General features: G+C 37.6%; 1 protein-coding gene across 1 annotated transcript in view; it reads right to left on the bottom strand.

Moving 5' to 3' along the window:
• The window catches only part of CDK5RAP2 (CDK5 regulatory subunit associated protein 2), a 72,051-nt gene that overhangs the window by 33,431 nt on the left and 21,253 nt on the right, over positions 1-17,367 (bottom strand). Inside the window, exons 15-20 of the mRNA XM_088527962.1 lie at positions 12,047-12,144; positions 9,774-9,904; positions 8,063-8,178; positions 6,503-6,631; positions 1,233-1,328; positions 449-508 (exon numbers count right to left, since the gene is read on the bottom strand). Coding sequence (XP_088384088.1) covers positions 449-508; positions 1,233-1,328; positions 6,503-6,631; positions 8,063-8,178; positions 9,774-9,904; positions 12,047-12,144 — 630 coding nt within the window. The remainder of the gene's footprint in view (positions 1-448; positions 509-1,232; positions 1,329-6,502; positions 6,632-8,062; positions 8,179-9,773; positions 9,905-12,046; positions 12,145-17,367) is intronic.

Here is a 17,367-nt window from a genome sequence, read left to right as displayed (position 1 = left end):
TGGTTAATTAAGAGTGATCACTTGTTTAGTAGTTAGCATATTTTCCTGAAGATATTTATCTGTGAATACTCTCCCACAGACGAAGTTTCTGGAATGTTGCCTTCAAGACGCAGCTAATATTTTTTTATTAGTTTATGTTGAATCACTTGTCTTTAAAGAACTGTTTGTTTTTCCCCAGGATCCACCTTTCCAAGCCCTGATGATAAGGACAGCATGTGCCTCAAAGTATGTAAAAACTGCCAACTTTTTGCCTGTTAAAAGAGCTAAGAAGTTTCTCCATGTGTTATCTCCAATATGTCAATCCTCATTTGAATCAATGAAAGTCTTCTGTATCAATTACATTAGAACTTAAAGCAGGTCCATTTGGATACTCTTTACTCAGTAGACATTAGAAATGAGAGATTAAGGTGGGTAAAAGACAAGAGGATCTTTACATTGCATCATTTACCTGCTCATCCAGATCATGAGGACAATCTTGGAGTTCCTCAACAAATACTTGAGGCCGTATCTTCTAAACAGAAACACAGAAGTTACAAAATTTCAAAGAACAGATCATAATTCTTTAATATTAATACAAAAATGTGCCATTAGCATATCACCATTTTAAAACAATCATAGATATTCAACTTAGTGCTTTATGATAGCCTGAGGCCACTTGCAATCAGAATTACTTTATGATTCTATGATTCTTAGTGCTACACTGCTTGGGAATGATAAGAATATGCAGACTTCTTTAACAACCTACCATGACATTAAGTATTTCAACTGCAAAGAAGGATTCACAATATTTTCACTGATGGCAGCAAGTGAATCTTATACAATTTGTAGCACAGGCCTTCCTGCCACATAAGCTGAAGATTAGTGTGAGTTTGTCCGTGTGCATATGTGTAAATAAATACAATTTCAAGGGACTTTCTACGGGCCTCAGTAAGGAACTCTGGGAATCCTAGAACAGGAGAAAATAAGGAACAGGGCAGAAGGTCTCCTAGATAGAAAGCCCTAGCAGAAGGGAAATAGGGATGCAGGGAAAGTTTTCAGAAACTCTTTATGACAACTGTTAGTTGAAAGCAAAAGCAGAGAGCAAGAAGAGCAAGCTTTGCTTGTGAAAGGCTTTATGTTCTAAAAAAAATGAGAATTTGTAAAGGGAAAAGAAATCAATCTGTAAAATATCGTACTCAGAGTACGAAACATGGTGGTAAAAACATTTTATAATTATTTCAAAACAGTCCTACCTCACTGATCCTCTCAGAAGATTGACTGTTCTGCATCTTCTTGTCATTGTCCCCATCTTCAGTCTGCGTCACAGTCCCTTCTGGTATTTCAAGAAACTATACAAAGTATGGAATGATGTGAAAATGTAGCACACAAAAAAAAAATACCGTGATATGAAACATGCATAAATAAGTCAGTGACATGTCTTAAAAGAAAAATAAAAAATGCCTGTAATACAAAGTAACAAACACTGAATTAGATTTTTTTCAATAAGATCAAAGGAAATTAATATAAAACCAGGAGTGATTCATATTAAATACAGTGCAACCATACCATGCACATTCCTTCATTTTTATTTAACTCTCTTGCCTCTCTTCTCAAATTTGACAAAACAGATCATTTAACCACTTGTGGTTAAGGACTTCTATCATCAGGACACAGTCTCATTGTGCCTACTTGATTTTCACATTTTTGGAATTTATTTTCATACTCTACACATTTTAGGTTTTGCTCCAGCATCCAAGAAACAGACACTTTCTAAAGAAAGCACATTCAGCCTTCTACACCGTGAAGAGATTTACTGTCACACTGAAGGTTACATTCTGCTCTGTCTTATCTAAATTTACCATAGGAAAGAAAATGGTGCCAAATCATCTTTTTTTTATTTGCCACGGAACTCAATCCTCCTATCCCTAATATCCCCCTATCACTAATATTTCCTGTGCAAAGAGAAGGAGGAAGATACAGCTTTTTAAAAAGCAGAAATCTTAAGCTCCTGCCACAGCATAACTGAAAGCAAGACCAGAAATCCCTTTGCTTGGTGTCACCTCTCCAGGACAGAAGTGAGAGCAAGGGACAAGACACAAATGTTGCTGGTTTGTGAAGCAGAGGCCACTTACTGCCTGAGCTTCAATTAAACCCAACTCCCAGGGAACAGTTGTAGCTCTCACACAGACTTACCTTCTTTTACTGGTTTGCTTCTGGCAACAAAAGACAGAATTTAACCTTTGCCTATACCTATTTATACCAGTGATAAGAACGCCTCTGATTTACAAGGGATTGTTATTATCTCCAGTAGTCACATCCTGGCAAAGCCTCTCAAACAACAACTTGAAAATGAAGCAAGTCTTTCACTGGCTTTGGCTTCCGTCACAAATGACCTGTATTTCCACTACATCCCTGTGGACAAGACCCTCGAAGCTGGGTGTCAGGAACAAGCTTCAGTCTCCTCAGATTTGCTCAGATATATCTAAGTACATAGTCAATACAGAAACATGCACATATTTATCCACATCCTGGCTACATTGTGGTAGGGTACAGAAAAAAAGGGGTGGTCTGGGGGGAGTCCACATATATACTGCAGCATTTCATTTTGCAACACATAACGTATTAGGAAGCTGTTGATTGTGAACTGAAGCAAAGACTTCCAGAGCGATGCTGACCTGAGTCCAGCCATAAAGGCACTTGTTACTTATCAAGCTGAGAGAAATGAGCAATGGAATCATATTGGGCATCAATTCTGGCAGGTAGGAAAGGCCAGAGCATGGAACTGGGGTCCTCATTTGACAGGATGCAGTAAAAGAAAAGGGAGAAGCACGAGACTGCATAAACACATACAAGCCACAGCACAGGCAGGCCTCTATATCACCACAGATGGCATCCACACAGCTAAATTTGGGAACCCCTGAAATAGAATCTCAGCCAGATTGGACATTTATATCATCTTGTTTTATAGCAACATTTCTGGATCGAATAGAAAGAGATAGTTGTTAAAGATCTCTGCTGGAATCTCTTTAATAGTAGAAACACGTCAGATGATGGTAAATATCAGTGATGCTGGGCCTATGATATATATAAACCATAGACAGGCCACAGCACTGGCACCATGCATTCAAACTCGCATTAGATAAAATTCTTAGTTTTAAAGTCCTAATGGCAGTAATATAGCACTGCTGTGTGTAACACTAATATTTTGGCTAACTTGGACTAAAGAAAAATTACCCTAAGACAAGAAAAACAGAATATTGAGCATACTTACAGAAAATGCCGTAAATTGAGATTATAGGAACAGACAGTCTTAGATGATGCACGGGAAGGAAAAAAAACCTGGTGTCTGGAGGTCACTGCTGGGATATTTATAACTTGGATGGATTTACAGTGCAGTGCTAATGCTGGTGACATGAAAACAAGGAACCTGCTTGCCCAGTAGCACATGCTGGGAAGTCTCAACGTGCTCCCAGCATGTTGACCTACCCGCAGACACACAGTTCTGCAGGGAGAGTTATTTTTGCTTCCTGAGAAGATATTTGTTGCTTTGTTTTTTTTAATTAAGTTTGCATAAAAGGTGCATGCCTGTGTAAGTAAGCATACACATATATACAAAGAAAAATGAGAAGAGACATTTCACCTTCCAATCCTTAGCAGTATGAACAACTCTGAAGTTTATATATGTTCATTTTTATGTGTTATATCTACATTTAAAAAGGTAGAAACTGCCTGGTGCAGCATATTCATATATTTGACTTTTAGTATTAGAAATGTATATCCCAAGGTAGCCTATGATTCATGTTTGAATTATTTTTCTGTTTTCACTCAGAACTCGGTTTTCTAGGACGACACAAAGCAAAGATAATCTGAAAGCTGGAGGAAGACATAGATAGGACTGCGGTGCTAGCAAGGACACGCATGACAAAATAAAATAACTTGGCTGTAACCACTGGACTTCAAAAGCCACGCATTTACTCACAATTTTTTAGGCAGGAAAGTATTAGTTATCGTAAGAAAAAAAAAAGCTGAGGTTTAATCTTCAACATGAAGCTTCAGGATAAGCTCTAGCTTTGTGTATTAAACTTATTTGTGCATATAATTTATCCACTCAATGCTACCATTTTTTATGACTCAACATTTTCTAATTTATGCCTTTCCCTGGACAGTTTTCAGTTTAATATGTGATGTTTCTTACAATGAGGCTATTGCACAAGACTGACAGATTATAGCACGTTATTACAGCAACTGACTGCAGTTTGAATCTTATGGCCCTATGTCTAAGGGGCTGAAAAGAAACTTTCTGTGCTCCACAAAATACAGTCTAATGTTCAACAAAATATTAAAAGGAAATAGGTGGCTTAAGGCCAGAAAAAAGTCTGCCGAGAATAAGCTGCCTGTTTAAAATAAAATACTTCCTTGGAGACTGAAAACCTTGAGAATGTTTTTCCTAAATGAACCACTGATATGCTTGGTTTGCAAAGATCCCTGGAGCCCCGAAGGCTGAAATCAGTGAGGCTGCTTCTCTCAGAGAAAGCAGATGTTCAGAGGACAGCACAAAAACAACATTTTTCCTCTTCCCTCCCAACCTGAAACCAAAAAAACAGACTACTCAGGGCTGTCAGACCTTTGGGAGGTGGCTGCAGAGGAACCAACACGCAACCTTATCCGATTGCACTCCAGCTCCACGAAGGAGGAGAGAGATGGGCTGATTTTAAGAAGGCCCCGAGGAGGAGACACCTTTCCGTGTCTGCTCACATTCCTCTTATAGCACATATGTTAGCATCTCTTCAGCACTACCTGCCAAAAGCTAGCCCAAAATACACACGCCAGATTAGACCTTGGTCTTTTTCGTATTGGTTATGTGCACGCAAAATGCAGTCTCACAGCACCACGGCCCAGGAAAATACACTGCCTTTTATTGACAAGACTGTTAAAATGGTCCCTTTTCAACAAAAGCATTTAAGCACAGCTCATTTAATTTTTGAGCTCCCTTATACTCTAATCATTCGGGCACTGGCTTAAATACCATATTTTACTTTTCTCCTTCCATTACCAAAAGTTTGAGTTTTTAATATAGAGATCATTTCACCAGCTTCCCTCTGGATTATTCTAAAGCTAGTCATGTACATCACCTATATGCTCTTTTAATGCTGAAACAAATGCAAAAGGGCTCAATGTCTTGTTGTGATATTCTTAGGACAGGACACCAATTCCTTCTGTATTAAATATCCCATCCGTGGGGATATGTCTCCCTCTGCAGGACGATACACTAAATTACTAGGAATATTGGGATATGGAAAAGCACCCGCACTCTAACACAAATTGCCCACAAGCTTTTCAATGCAAAGCTATTACAATAACATGTAAATTTAGTATTTTAATAAAACCCATGCTGCCCGTAAAGGTCGGTCTATAATTTACATACTTCAATTAAGGTTAACACGAGTATGTATTAAATCAGAAAAAGCAAGAATATTTTGTGACTTCTGACAGTTGTTCCCAGCACGTACAAAAAAGGTCATTGCCCCCTTTTTCCAGATCCTCACAAAACAACCTGCCTATAGAAAATCATCAATACAGTATTCACAGTTCTAGAATTTATTCCGCTCTGCACATAACAGAACCAAACTGTTCATTTCTTTTTATTATTCCTTCCAGTTTAATTCAAGATAGAAATAAACCCTTTTATTATTTCACTGTAATGCACAGGAATGATGTAGCACAAAGCAAAACACACATCATTATATAGAGAGAAGTATTATCAGCCATATTTCAAGTAGTACCTTATAACAAAGTAGAACGTTTTTTAGATGTCTACCATAGCCTGATAATCATCAGTCAGACCACGAGGCTCCATCATCCTAAACTCCTCATTAGAACTATTTTACACAAACTTCTCCTTCCCTATAGCTTCCCTATAGCTTAAGTAATCCTAGCTATGGGCAAGGGAATGGAACAGCCAGCACGGGCATGTTTTCCTTGCATCTCTCAGCAATACACTGCAACGTTGGCTAGTCCTCCATATATGTCTATACGGTACATGGAAGCACAGACCTGCTTTTACAGGGCCCAAAGTGCTGTTCTTTCTTGTTTGACCACTGTGGGTCCTAACCCGTTTGTGCAGGGGGGAAGAGAGGGGTGCAGAGCAGGAAAGATTTAAAACTTTTACAGAATTGGACATAGCGTGACAAGGACTCTCGAGCAGAAGACAAGTAGATACTTAAGAACAGCTAAGATGCTATGGGAGATATTTCTTGGCAAACTAAAATCGACTCCTTCCTACAAAACAAACACATCCTAAACCCAATGCTGTTACCTTAAATCCAGCTAAACACATCCCTGAACACTGAGTACAATTGTTGTGCTAACCTCTTATAGTATCTAAATCATTAATTTTAAAGGTTATTATGAGGAATTAGGAATCTAAGCACCTAGGGCTTTGCACCCTGCATTGTCATGAGAGATTCCATAAGGTTTATTAGAAATAACGGTCAGATTCAATACTTCAACACAGAAAACATACCTCGCTACAGTTCAATATTTTTAGTGCTTCTTTCCCTTGAGAATCTGCTGTACAGAGTCCAAGCTGTTTTTTCTTAAGCTCTTGATTAATTGATTGCAGATCCTTAACCATCAGAATGAGATCAGTTACCTAAACAAGCAAAGAAAAATTGATGAAAACCAGTAAAATCCATCCTCGTATAAAATAAAGTGATGTGCAAATCTCTAGCTAAATCTAAATTGCAGAACTTGGAAAGTCTGGCCTTTTTCACATTATTCTTTTAATGTTACCACATATGCTCATGAGACAATCTCTCTATATATGAAAATATGAACGATTGTAGTTTCAGCCTTCTTAATAAGTTGAGGGGTCAAGATTCAAAATCCAGTAGCCAGAAGAAACTTCAAGGCACCTCATGCAAACAGGCTTACTTGAGAAGAAACACTTAGGTGCAAGGGGAATTTGCATTACAGGGACAGAGTAAAAACATTCTGTCCTTGTATCCGTATCTCTCTTTATAAGCCACTACCATTCTGAGGAATTTAACAGACATAAAATATGTACCTGAGTAGGGAATCATGAGCAAAGCTCTTGAACAGGCATTAGTGTCACAGACTAATGCAGTAAATCAAGAAGGCAATGTTTGCAGAAGGAGGTAAAATCTTTTTATTAGACCAATTAATATATTTGGAAGAAGAAAAGGGAAAAATCAGACCAGCTCTCAGGCATGCAAACCCCTTTTCAGGTAAGAAAAGGTTTATCAAATTCTTTTGCTAAGGAGCTTCCTTGGAACCACTGAAGGGAATATAGTTAGAGATAAAAGTGGCATAGGTCAACCATGGGACTGAGACAAAAATCTGGATGGATTTTCTTTTTTTAACCAAAACCTGTTTCGTCTAAGGCAAACTGATCTTCTTTCCTTAAGATTATCTATCTCAAAATTTTGAACACCTGCCTACAATTCAGCTGGCCACGAAAATGGATCAGAGGTCAATGCACAGGATGATGAGTTAGGAGAAAGAGTTTCTGAACTCCAGTGCTGACCCATTGTATGACAATAGTCTGCTCATTTAATCTCTGTGAGTTTCAATTCTCCTTCTGTAGGATGGTGATAATACCAATATACCTCAGAGATAATTTATAACATGACATTTCTCAAAAGATCTCCAAATCCTGAGATGCAGTGTGCAGTACAGAAGTATACATTATACCACTACCACCTTCATGATTGATAGAGGGGCATGAAATATGTGTTTTAGGTTACTCAATGCAAAAACTTTTATTTGGAATGGATATAATTCATGATGACTAAAACATGTTATTGGGTCTGCAATTTGATTCCCCATGTCTATAGTCCTAAAAATTTTGTAGTACCTCAGCTTTCTTTTAGATGACTCTGAAGCTCATATTGTAACAAAAAAAATAGTTAATAAAAAGAGGATCACGAAGCAAAGATGAGAATTTCTAATCCTTTCAGAATAACTCAACCATATATAAATGATCAAAATTCTGTAAGACACAAACTATAAATGCAGCAGAACTAGGCTATTAAAAAGAATAAAGAATAAAACAAATTAGTACCTTTTTCTTAAGTTCTTCAAGAGACAGCTGGTCTATCTGTAGGCCTAAATGATTGTGCTCTCCTAAACAAATGCTCATGTAAGATGTTTGATCTCCACAAAAAGATAGTGTTTCATCTGTCAAAATAACCAACGATAAGAGCTGCTTCAGAAACTCTCTTTGTTTGCAGATAGAACTTTTCAAACAAGTGCATATTAGCAAGCCTAGGGGAAGTCAGTTAAACTTTTCACTCCCCCAAATAACTTTTATTTAGTTGAAATAATTTTGTCCTTGCATTTCTTTGCGTTTCTGACACCTAGTCATGCCTTGTTTTCTGTGGTTATCAGCATGAACTGTTAGTGTAATTCTGAACTATAATTTCTATATTTAGCATTACAATTAGAAATATATCTTTTTATGAAGGAGAAATAAGGCATGATTAGCTTGAATAGCTATTCTGTTTCCTCCATATTTTCATGAACATGAACTCCAAGATCCCCCTCCAAAAGGGGAAGAACCAGATTAGACAGAGTTATCGACTTTATTTTGTTTCTGGCTCAAAAGATTGTATTTGTTGAACAGAAAATAACTAGTTGTTCATTTCCTTTTTTAACAATATTAATGACTTATTACTTGTTTCAAGAGCACCTGTTCATTTATGGTTTGGATGGCAACTAATTCCATAAATATATCTCATTAGGCGGCAAGAAATCATGTTAGAACAGAGACATGACATTCAAATTCTACTCCTAACTCTGACACGGATCCCATGGCAGCTACAAGGCCCAAAGTGTCACTAAGGATCAATGATTTTCAGGCCCTCCATTCCCAGGTGCCTCACCTAACCCGATTCCTTCCAGAACTGGACCTAGGAATATTCACAGCTCCCCTTGGCTTCCCCTTGCTTTTTATTATCTCTGTGCTTTGGAGGTTGGAAACTTTGAAATGGCACAAGCCTCCCTTCCATCATTTATCATCCCTCCAGAGGGAGGGATGCTAAAATTGAAAATCTAAATTGAAAGGGGTATGTGAACAGGCATTATTGCTACTATCCCTCCCCTGGAGAAGAAAAAGGTAAATGTGTACGGATCCAGAATACAGCCTTTAATGATGCCCACTTACATTCTGCTTTTCTACATGGCTTTCTACAAGCATGTATTTAAAACACCTCCAAAGAAACACTATAAAGATGCTAAAATGTAAGTTACATTTAAAAGCTGTGTTATTTCTGAATAAATTACAAAATAGAAAACTTCAGGCTATTTTTTTGTTCTCTGGAAATAATTCTTGTGTTAGAGTCTAACATTTCCCAAGACATAAGTTCTTCACTGAAGTGTTGCAAAATATTTAAATTCCATGGCCAGGAAGTGATCCCATGGTCACAGAATTATTCAAATCAGGACTTTCTGACTTCTGCAGAAAACAGTAAATTTTATGGGTGCAAAACTGTAGGCAGCTTGCAATGATCACTGCAGTAGAATTGCCATAGAGTTACTAGCATTTGCTTCAGGGAAAGAGAAAAACTGTCCCTCTGAATATGTCCTGATTGCTGAAAGACATTGTTACAAATACCTCCAGTGATTTTCAGTACAGAAAGCAGACAAGAAGTCTTTTCACACCTTTATCTACTCTCAAACATTTCTTCTCCCTCACAGCAAACTGATTGTAATAAAACCAGGCAGTTTTGTGCAAAAGGTTTAACAGAAGGGCTGAGCTGGACAGATACACAGACCTTGCCGGGTTTTTACGTCCTTAATTTGATCTTCTAAGACCTTCTGCAGATTCCGATTAGCTAAAATATCTTCCTCCAGTTGTTTTCGCAACAAGGAAATGTTGTTTAGTTCTGTCTGCAAGCTGTTTATACTAAAGAAAAGCAGAAAAGTTATGAAAAAAGGATTCCTCTGTGTATGATTCCTCTGCAAACAGCCTGTAAAAAATATATCTTTTAAGATCTAAATTGTCTCAATGATCTCAATAGGTTGTTAAACTCCAAAACTTACACATGGCAGTTTATGAACATGAATTAATTCCGTAAGCAATTCTTCTTCCAAGGTGGCCACTGAATGTGCATGCTTGAGCATTACCCTCTGCCTCTCTGTCCCTACAGTGTCAGCACATCTAGCTGTCCCCTATCTACGTCTTGCCCACAGGCTTCAACAACATCTATAAGACAGTTATGAGCAGTCCATAAAAAAAACTAAGTATATTTAAAAAGGTGAATTTTTAATAAGAAGATATAAATTGGTTTTAATATCAAATAACTACAGTATTACTGAAGTGATTTTATTATTTTTGCATTTAATTTGCTCAGAATGTCAATATTTTAATACAAATTAAGCTGCTGATTTTCAATCCACTGTTCGAAAATGCCTAAGCATTGAGAAGTCTTTCACCAAAACTCTTAAATCCATTTTACAGGCAACTACATGGCAGCACCGCATGCTGTAGAAACCCTTTAATGAAAAGGCAGCTTGTATGAAATGATGCTCACTTGGTCTCCTGACAAGCATGCTGCTGTCAGTGTTGCTTATGCAATAAATTATTGCCTTAACCAACTCTCTCTTGCTCAAGAATGTTTTTGAAGAGAGAAATCTCCTTAAATGATCAGCAAAAATTAAGAAGAAAAACAAAGAAACATGGCATTTACACCAATAAGAAAGCTGAACTCTGCAGGCTGTGTAATTCACTGCTCTTCCTACAATTCCCTGCCTAGAAAGTAGAACTATTTGCTCTGCTCCTGTTCACACTGAAGCTCCTGTTACCTTGATGAGGCACAGTCGACTTTGGTAATATTGTGAAAGACATTTTAAAATCTCTGGAGAGTATTGTGATATCCACAGTTAGTCATTTTATGGCTGACATTGCTATATAGAGTCTTGACATAATCAGCTTACCCACAGTATGTGTTTCAGGCATAAATGAGCCTTCCTATGAAATCTCAAATCAAAACTCAAATCAAACACCTTTGCTGATTATTCTACAGAACAAGGTGAAAACAGGCATTGCTCTTTTCCTCCAGGTAAGAAATAACCTCAATTTTCTAACCTTTATGCCTATTTCTAATGAAAAAGATTTGAGTATCAAAACTACCTTCTGAGCTGAGGCCAAGCACACAATGGCATTGCTACTCATGTGCTTAATCCAAATACCAGCTCTTCCCTCCTTTCCTGCTACTCACTTTATGGTTTGCAACTATATTGGTCTGCAAAGTGACTGCAAAACAAACACATTCCCACCAAGTTGGCAGTATAAGCCATTGCCTTCAGGCAGGAAGAGTTAGAAGCTGCCTCCCAAGTGCTGCCAATACCTAATTAAAATATTTATAATTATAACAGTAAAAGCACATTTTTATATAACAATCACATTTCTTTTACCTAAAGGCTAAGAATTTTACTTATTTTATCATAACAAACCCCCTCAACTGCCAAGCAATGATAGGCTACAAAGTAGGCCACAGATTACTGTGTTCTTTGATTTAAAAAGGCTGAAAAACCTTAACTCCTGCCTCCCAATACATTCTGAATGCTGTACATTGAAAATACACTACGCAAACTTCAATTATGCTGTTTTGTTTAATCTTCTCCAAAACCATACTTGCCTATATTATCATCATAACACTCACACTGCCACTCTCAAGGTAGATAGAGATTATCTGTGTTTTTAAAAGGAAGAAATGGAAAATGGAATGACATTTTCATAATGTTTGGGCACCCAACAAATTCACTGTGGTTCAGCCCTTTTCTATGTTCCAGTGAACAAGTCCCAGTCTCAATAGTTAGTTTCCTTCCATTTCCAATTGCTAAAGAGGAGAAAAAACACTAAAAATAACTTTTCATGGACACCTACAAAAATATTTATTCTAAGGAGACTACAGTTATCTTGTGCCTTATTAACTATCACCTCATATTAAATAATTACCATGCCAGTTGAATTACACCTTTTTAACAACTTCTAATTCAGCCCCTTTGTGCTTAAAATATCTAGCAAAATAGAAAAAGCACTTACCTATCTGATTCTTTGAAGGTCTTCACTAAAGTAGAATAAATATTTTGCTCCTTTCTTAAAGCAAGGATCAACTTTTCATACTCAGATTCTTTTTTTTCCTATATTAAAAAGAATATCCATTAAACCCGCAAGGTAATTTTTAAGTTTGCATGTCTAAACAATGTGCACATCACTGAAAGAAAAGGTGAGAGAAGTAAAAGTTCAGAAGTCACTAAACTAGCTCAAAAGTTGCTCACGAAGTTGCTGCCCACCTCCAAGAACCTAACGTAAATCTGGAAAATATTGATGCTACTTCAAAAAGCTGCTATTAAAGGAGGTTAATACTGCCCCAGTATTTACCTACCATAAGAACATAACATCTAAACAGCGACTCATCATTTTTCTCACAGTTTAAATAGATTTTTTTTGGCCCTGCATTGTCACTTTCAAAGTTTGTAAATTCACAGCCCAAGAACAACCTGGCAAATAGACATTTCAGAGAAGTGGAAGGAAGGGAAAAGCACCAAGCTCTAAGCACACCCTTTAGAACACTGTCCTAACAATCCTCTCCATGCTTTGGATTATATTAACCTTCTTAAGGGGAGCAGTTTCTGCAAATTCTGTCCCATTTCTGAACAAAAAGGATTGTAAGAAGGCAACAAATAAAGGATGAGCATGTCAGACACATATTCATTGAGTCAGCTTTCTAAATAATCAGCTGGGTCACTGCAAGTTGCTTCTTTTCTTGTGCCAAGAAAAGAAAATGATTTACCTGCAGTCTTGCTCGCAGCAGGTATATTATTATTATAATAAATCCAGATTCCTCACTAAGTGGCCACTGAAAGAACCTGAGATTTCTTATATTCCAAAACAAACACCCAGACAGTGTTTTAGAAGGAAGCAAAACTGCATCTTTTTAAATGAATATTTGCTTGCAGCCATTACAAAGAAATATGAAAGATATCATTCTGCTCAGAAGAGAAAAGCTGTGGAGTTTCTTCTGGGCATCTATAGGAAAATTAGATTTATTAATGTCAGACACTCTATCTTCTGCCTCTGTTTTGAAGAGTAATAGACCCTGTTGCTCCTCTCAGGTTTCCTTTCTGACCAAAAAAAATGAAAAAAAGAACAAAAAAGTTCCATTGCTTAGGGAGAATGTGTATGGCTATAGTATGGAAAGATAACTCAAGAGAACAAGATGAACTCAAGATGAAATAATTCTATTTTCTCCATATTACAAGCTCAAGATTGGAAACAAAACTCTCAAGAGATACTGAATCATTAGTAAACAGTTCTTTAACAGGGAAGCAATCTACACCCAGGAGTTTCAAGCAGCTGTTATTACTGCAATTGCAATTCCTAAGGAGGGAATTGCAACAGAAATTCAGCTACAGTAGAATCTTGCTAATTCACACTAATGATGCAAAGACTCTATTAGCTTGAAAAATTCAGTAATCTGCAAAGTAAACCCTACAAAAGCAAGGACAACTGTTGTTTGCTTTTCATTATTTATGCACATTCGTCAACAGCGTGCTAACAAATAGGTAACATTTTGCAAATGTAATCAAGTTTCGATCAAACTATTCTGGTTAATCTGCATAGTAGATCTTACTATACTATGTTCTAAAAATCTCGTAGAAAAGCAAATATAACAGCCTGAGTTAAAGAATCTTATCAAAGCCTTTTAAGAACAGGCACTAAACAAACTACCGAGATTGCAATTTAATTTGGGGAAAGCTGGATCACTGACTGTTACACTGCTCAGTGACATAGAAAGCAACAGAGAGGTAAATCTTGACTTACATTAGATAGTTAACAGTCAGCTAAAAGCTCTCCTGAACTTTTCATATGTCTGACATAAGCTCTTCAATTATCACTGAAGACATTTCCAAACCGTGTTCTAATTAAAAGCTTTTTCTGAACCATTGGCAAAGTAATGTCACCCTGAAGACTGTATGGTACATAAATTAGATTACAGATTACATTTTTCAGGGTCTATGACCAGTGTATTAACAAAGCAATGCTAAGCAGAGGTTTCTTATGTTTCTTTTGGAATTCCCTTGTTAATTTAGTTTTAGTTTGCACCAAAATCTCTGTAACCTCACAAATCCTTCCAACTCTTTTTTTTCTGCATTATGAGAAACAGGAGCTGTTTCTTAAATCTGAATGTGACAAGAGCATAAATCAGGACTAGGACAAGTTGTTATGACTTCTAAATTGAACTATCTAGATAAAGGTTAGTAAAATCATGATGTATTCTGAATTTTCAGAATGTTCCACTAATAATCAGGATGAGAATGTCTCCTTTTCTGTAGGCAATTATTGTCACTTCTAAATAAAGTGCAGGACTGAATTATTCCAACCAGCTTCCCAAAGGTATACAAAACATAAGCCTGCTCTGTTACTTATATAGACCATAATGCTATGAGAGTTAATGAAACATTAAACCTCTTGACACATGATGTGAGGGAAAATGTGCTAGAGGAGATAGCTGCAAGACAAGCAGGACCAAACTGCACTGAAGGATTTATAACCCCATGAAAGGAGGCAATCTAATGCATTAAAGTCTATATTTAAGTTCAATATACTATTGTAAAGCAGCAGGGATAGAAAACGTAAGTTATTTTCATTAAAAGCTTCCTCAAATTGTTAGCAGTGGAAATAAAAGGTTTATAGCTCCACAATAGGTAACTTATTGGCAAAGTCACAAGAATATCCTGCTGCTTCACTGAATACTCTCTTGTTTACAACAAGCATATGGATGATTTCAAAGTCTCTGAAAAATAGTGGATGAATGATAGAAGGTTATAACCTGCATCTCAGCACTGATTCACCCACCACCATTTCTTCTACAGTTGCACTGAGCTACATGTATGTTCTTTCACAAATGAAACAAACTCACTGATAACAGTAAGATTGTCACACATCACCGAGTCATGCAAGAGAGTCACAGAAATAGCCCAAAGCTGACGGGTCTGAGCATCGCATGGCCCTCTTGTTGATACGCGAGGCAGAAGGGGTGGACACATCTCTAAATATCCCTTCATCAAGCCAACTTCTTTAAGATGAAGTTTCTGCTAATATGGAAATGGTGAGATACACCAACCCCATCCGTTCCTGCCACCAGGCCAAGTTCATTGTAATAAGTTAAAAGCATCACATTTAAAGTGTGTGAGGACACAGAGAGTAACAAAAAAAAAAAAACGATTCTCATTTTCAGGTATAAACTCATCTCATCAAATCAGAAATTGAACTAGCTCCCTGTTTGCACGTTCCGTTCATAACATCGATTTTCAAGAGATGAAAGCAACAGCTGCCATGCGCTGATCACAATTTAATAGACAGGACACTTGCATTAAAAAAAGACTAGTCACCTCTAGTCATTGCTTTCCATAGCAAAGACGAGGTGGCAACAACATCCAGACCACCTCCATGCCAAGAATTAAGACACGACCACAGTCCTGCAGCCACTGCATCAATTCCACCCCTCAGGACCCTCATGGACTGCAATGCTCTGGCTACATCAATAACTTTGGTGCATTGACTATAATTCTCCAACTGCAGCAAATTCAACATCACAGTTGCAGGCACACAGTATTCTACAATTCCCTGATTGCACAGGATTAACTCCCTAACTACTAGAGTAATTATAACCAAAGTCAAAAAAATGTGCTGATTATATAGGAATTACAAAGTGCCTTGTGACTGCAGAAGCATCAGATTTGCCTTGTAGTCTATCAGCTAAATACGTTTCCTATTCCAACCTCAAGCAGAATAAAGACATCACAGAAAGGCTATATTATAGCAATTATAATGATTTTGTTTACACTTACAAAAATCAATTTAGAATTAAAACTCTCACCACTGTGGCTCTTTACTCCAGCATGTGCTCCATGCAAGATTACATGCACAGCATAACAACCCAGAAGCACAACTAGAGGATTGAGCAAGAACTGCTTTTCCAAATGTTGCTGCTTTTCTAGATATTAAAGTGAACAGCGCAGGTCTAAAAAACTGCGTTAGACATACACTTGCCTAGCAAATGCCTAACAAATGTTTTGTGGATAAAGGAGTACTGGCACCAAGAGAAGGGCATTAAGTGCAAAACAAACACAAGTTTTCAAATTACATGGAGTCGGCTGAGCTTCTAAATTCACTGGCTCATGGCTAAATTCATAAAGTCCAGAATATTTCATTCGAGACTTCATAGATACCCGAGTCAGCAGTTGCATGACTAACCTAATTATCAGCCTCTTGCACTGTCTTTCTCTCTAGCCCATGACTGTGGCTCAAGAATCCAAACTTTAATTAGAAACTGTCATTTATCTTCCCCGGCCTGGCCAAGGCACCCAGCAGAGCTTTGGATGTTGGTTGCTTTAAAATTTATCCTTACATTAAAATAGAGTAAAAAGGTATCATGAAAGAGAGAAAGTTCTGCATGTCTCATTTCAGTTTCTCCAACTTTACGTATCAGTGAGGGAGCAGAGGTGGTTTCTGTTCCCCGCCGCGGGGCTGCTCCAGCTGCGCGTGCGTGGAGGGCTGCGGCAGCGCCGCAAAGTCATCAAAGAAGCCACAGCCGCCAATGAGAGCATCGCGCCGGCTAATCTGCGTCCAAAAACTTGTGATTAATATGCTCTTACAGGAGGGGATCTTGTCTGGAGGTGGAGCGAGAGGACAATGGGCTGTGATTAGGCATTGTTCACAAGCACCAGGCGAACCAGCAAGGCAGAATGGGTTGTGATTAGAAGGTGGATATTGGGTCATTACCATGCGTGGCTTCGCTTGCCGCTGCTACATACAGGATTGGAAGTGGGGTGAGGAAAGTTAGTGTTTGATTTTTATTAATTCTATATGATTTTCCACAGGTTGCCTTCATTACAAAAGCTCGATGAATGCATTGCCGTTTGTTTAATGGAAGTAAAATTTCTACCTAACCTTTCACAGATCTTATTTTATTTTCTCTGTACGTATGTCAACGTCTGCTTTGATATACTCTGCGCTGGATCCATGGCAAACCGTGAGGAAGTTCCGCTGCTCTGAGCTTGCCAAACAGGCTCTGTGTCTCAGAGGGGTCTTGCATGCCCCCTTCTGTGTCCATAACACATTAAGTGGCTCATTACACATGTTCATAATGTCACATAATATATAGGATTAACATTTCCTTTGCCATTGCCATTTCATTTTAAATATTCTTGAGAAAAAAAATCACTAATGACTGATAGATTATTAAACAAATGAAGGAGCTCCCTTCACTGCTAGGAAGTGTTATCCTAAATGAGGTTACTTTGCCTGATCCTTTTAAAGTTCTTAAAACACCAGGGTGCAAATAACAGAAAATGAAG

This window comes from Tinamus guttatus, unplaced genomic scaffold, assembly GCF_059628265.1.
Source record: "Tinamus guttatus ecotype Peru unplaced genomic scaffold, ASM5962826v1 Tinamus_guttatus_pri_ptg000297l, whole genome shotgun sequence".
Classification (NCBI taxonomy): domain Eukaryota; kingdom Metazoa; phylum Chordata; class Aves; order Tinamiformes; family Tinamidae; genus Tinamus; species Tinamus guttatus.
The sequence above is the reverse complement of the archived record's forward strand: the minus strand, read 5'-3'. Positions and strand labels throughout refer to the sequence as shown.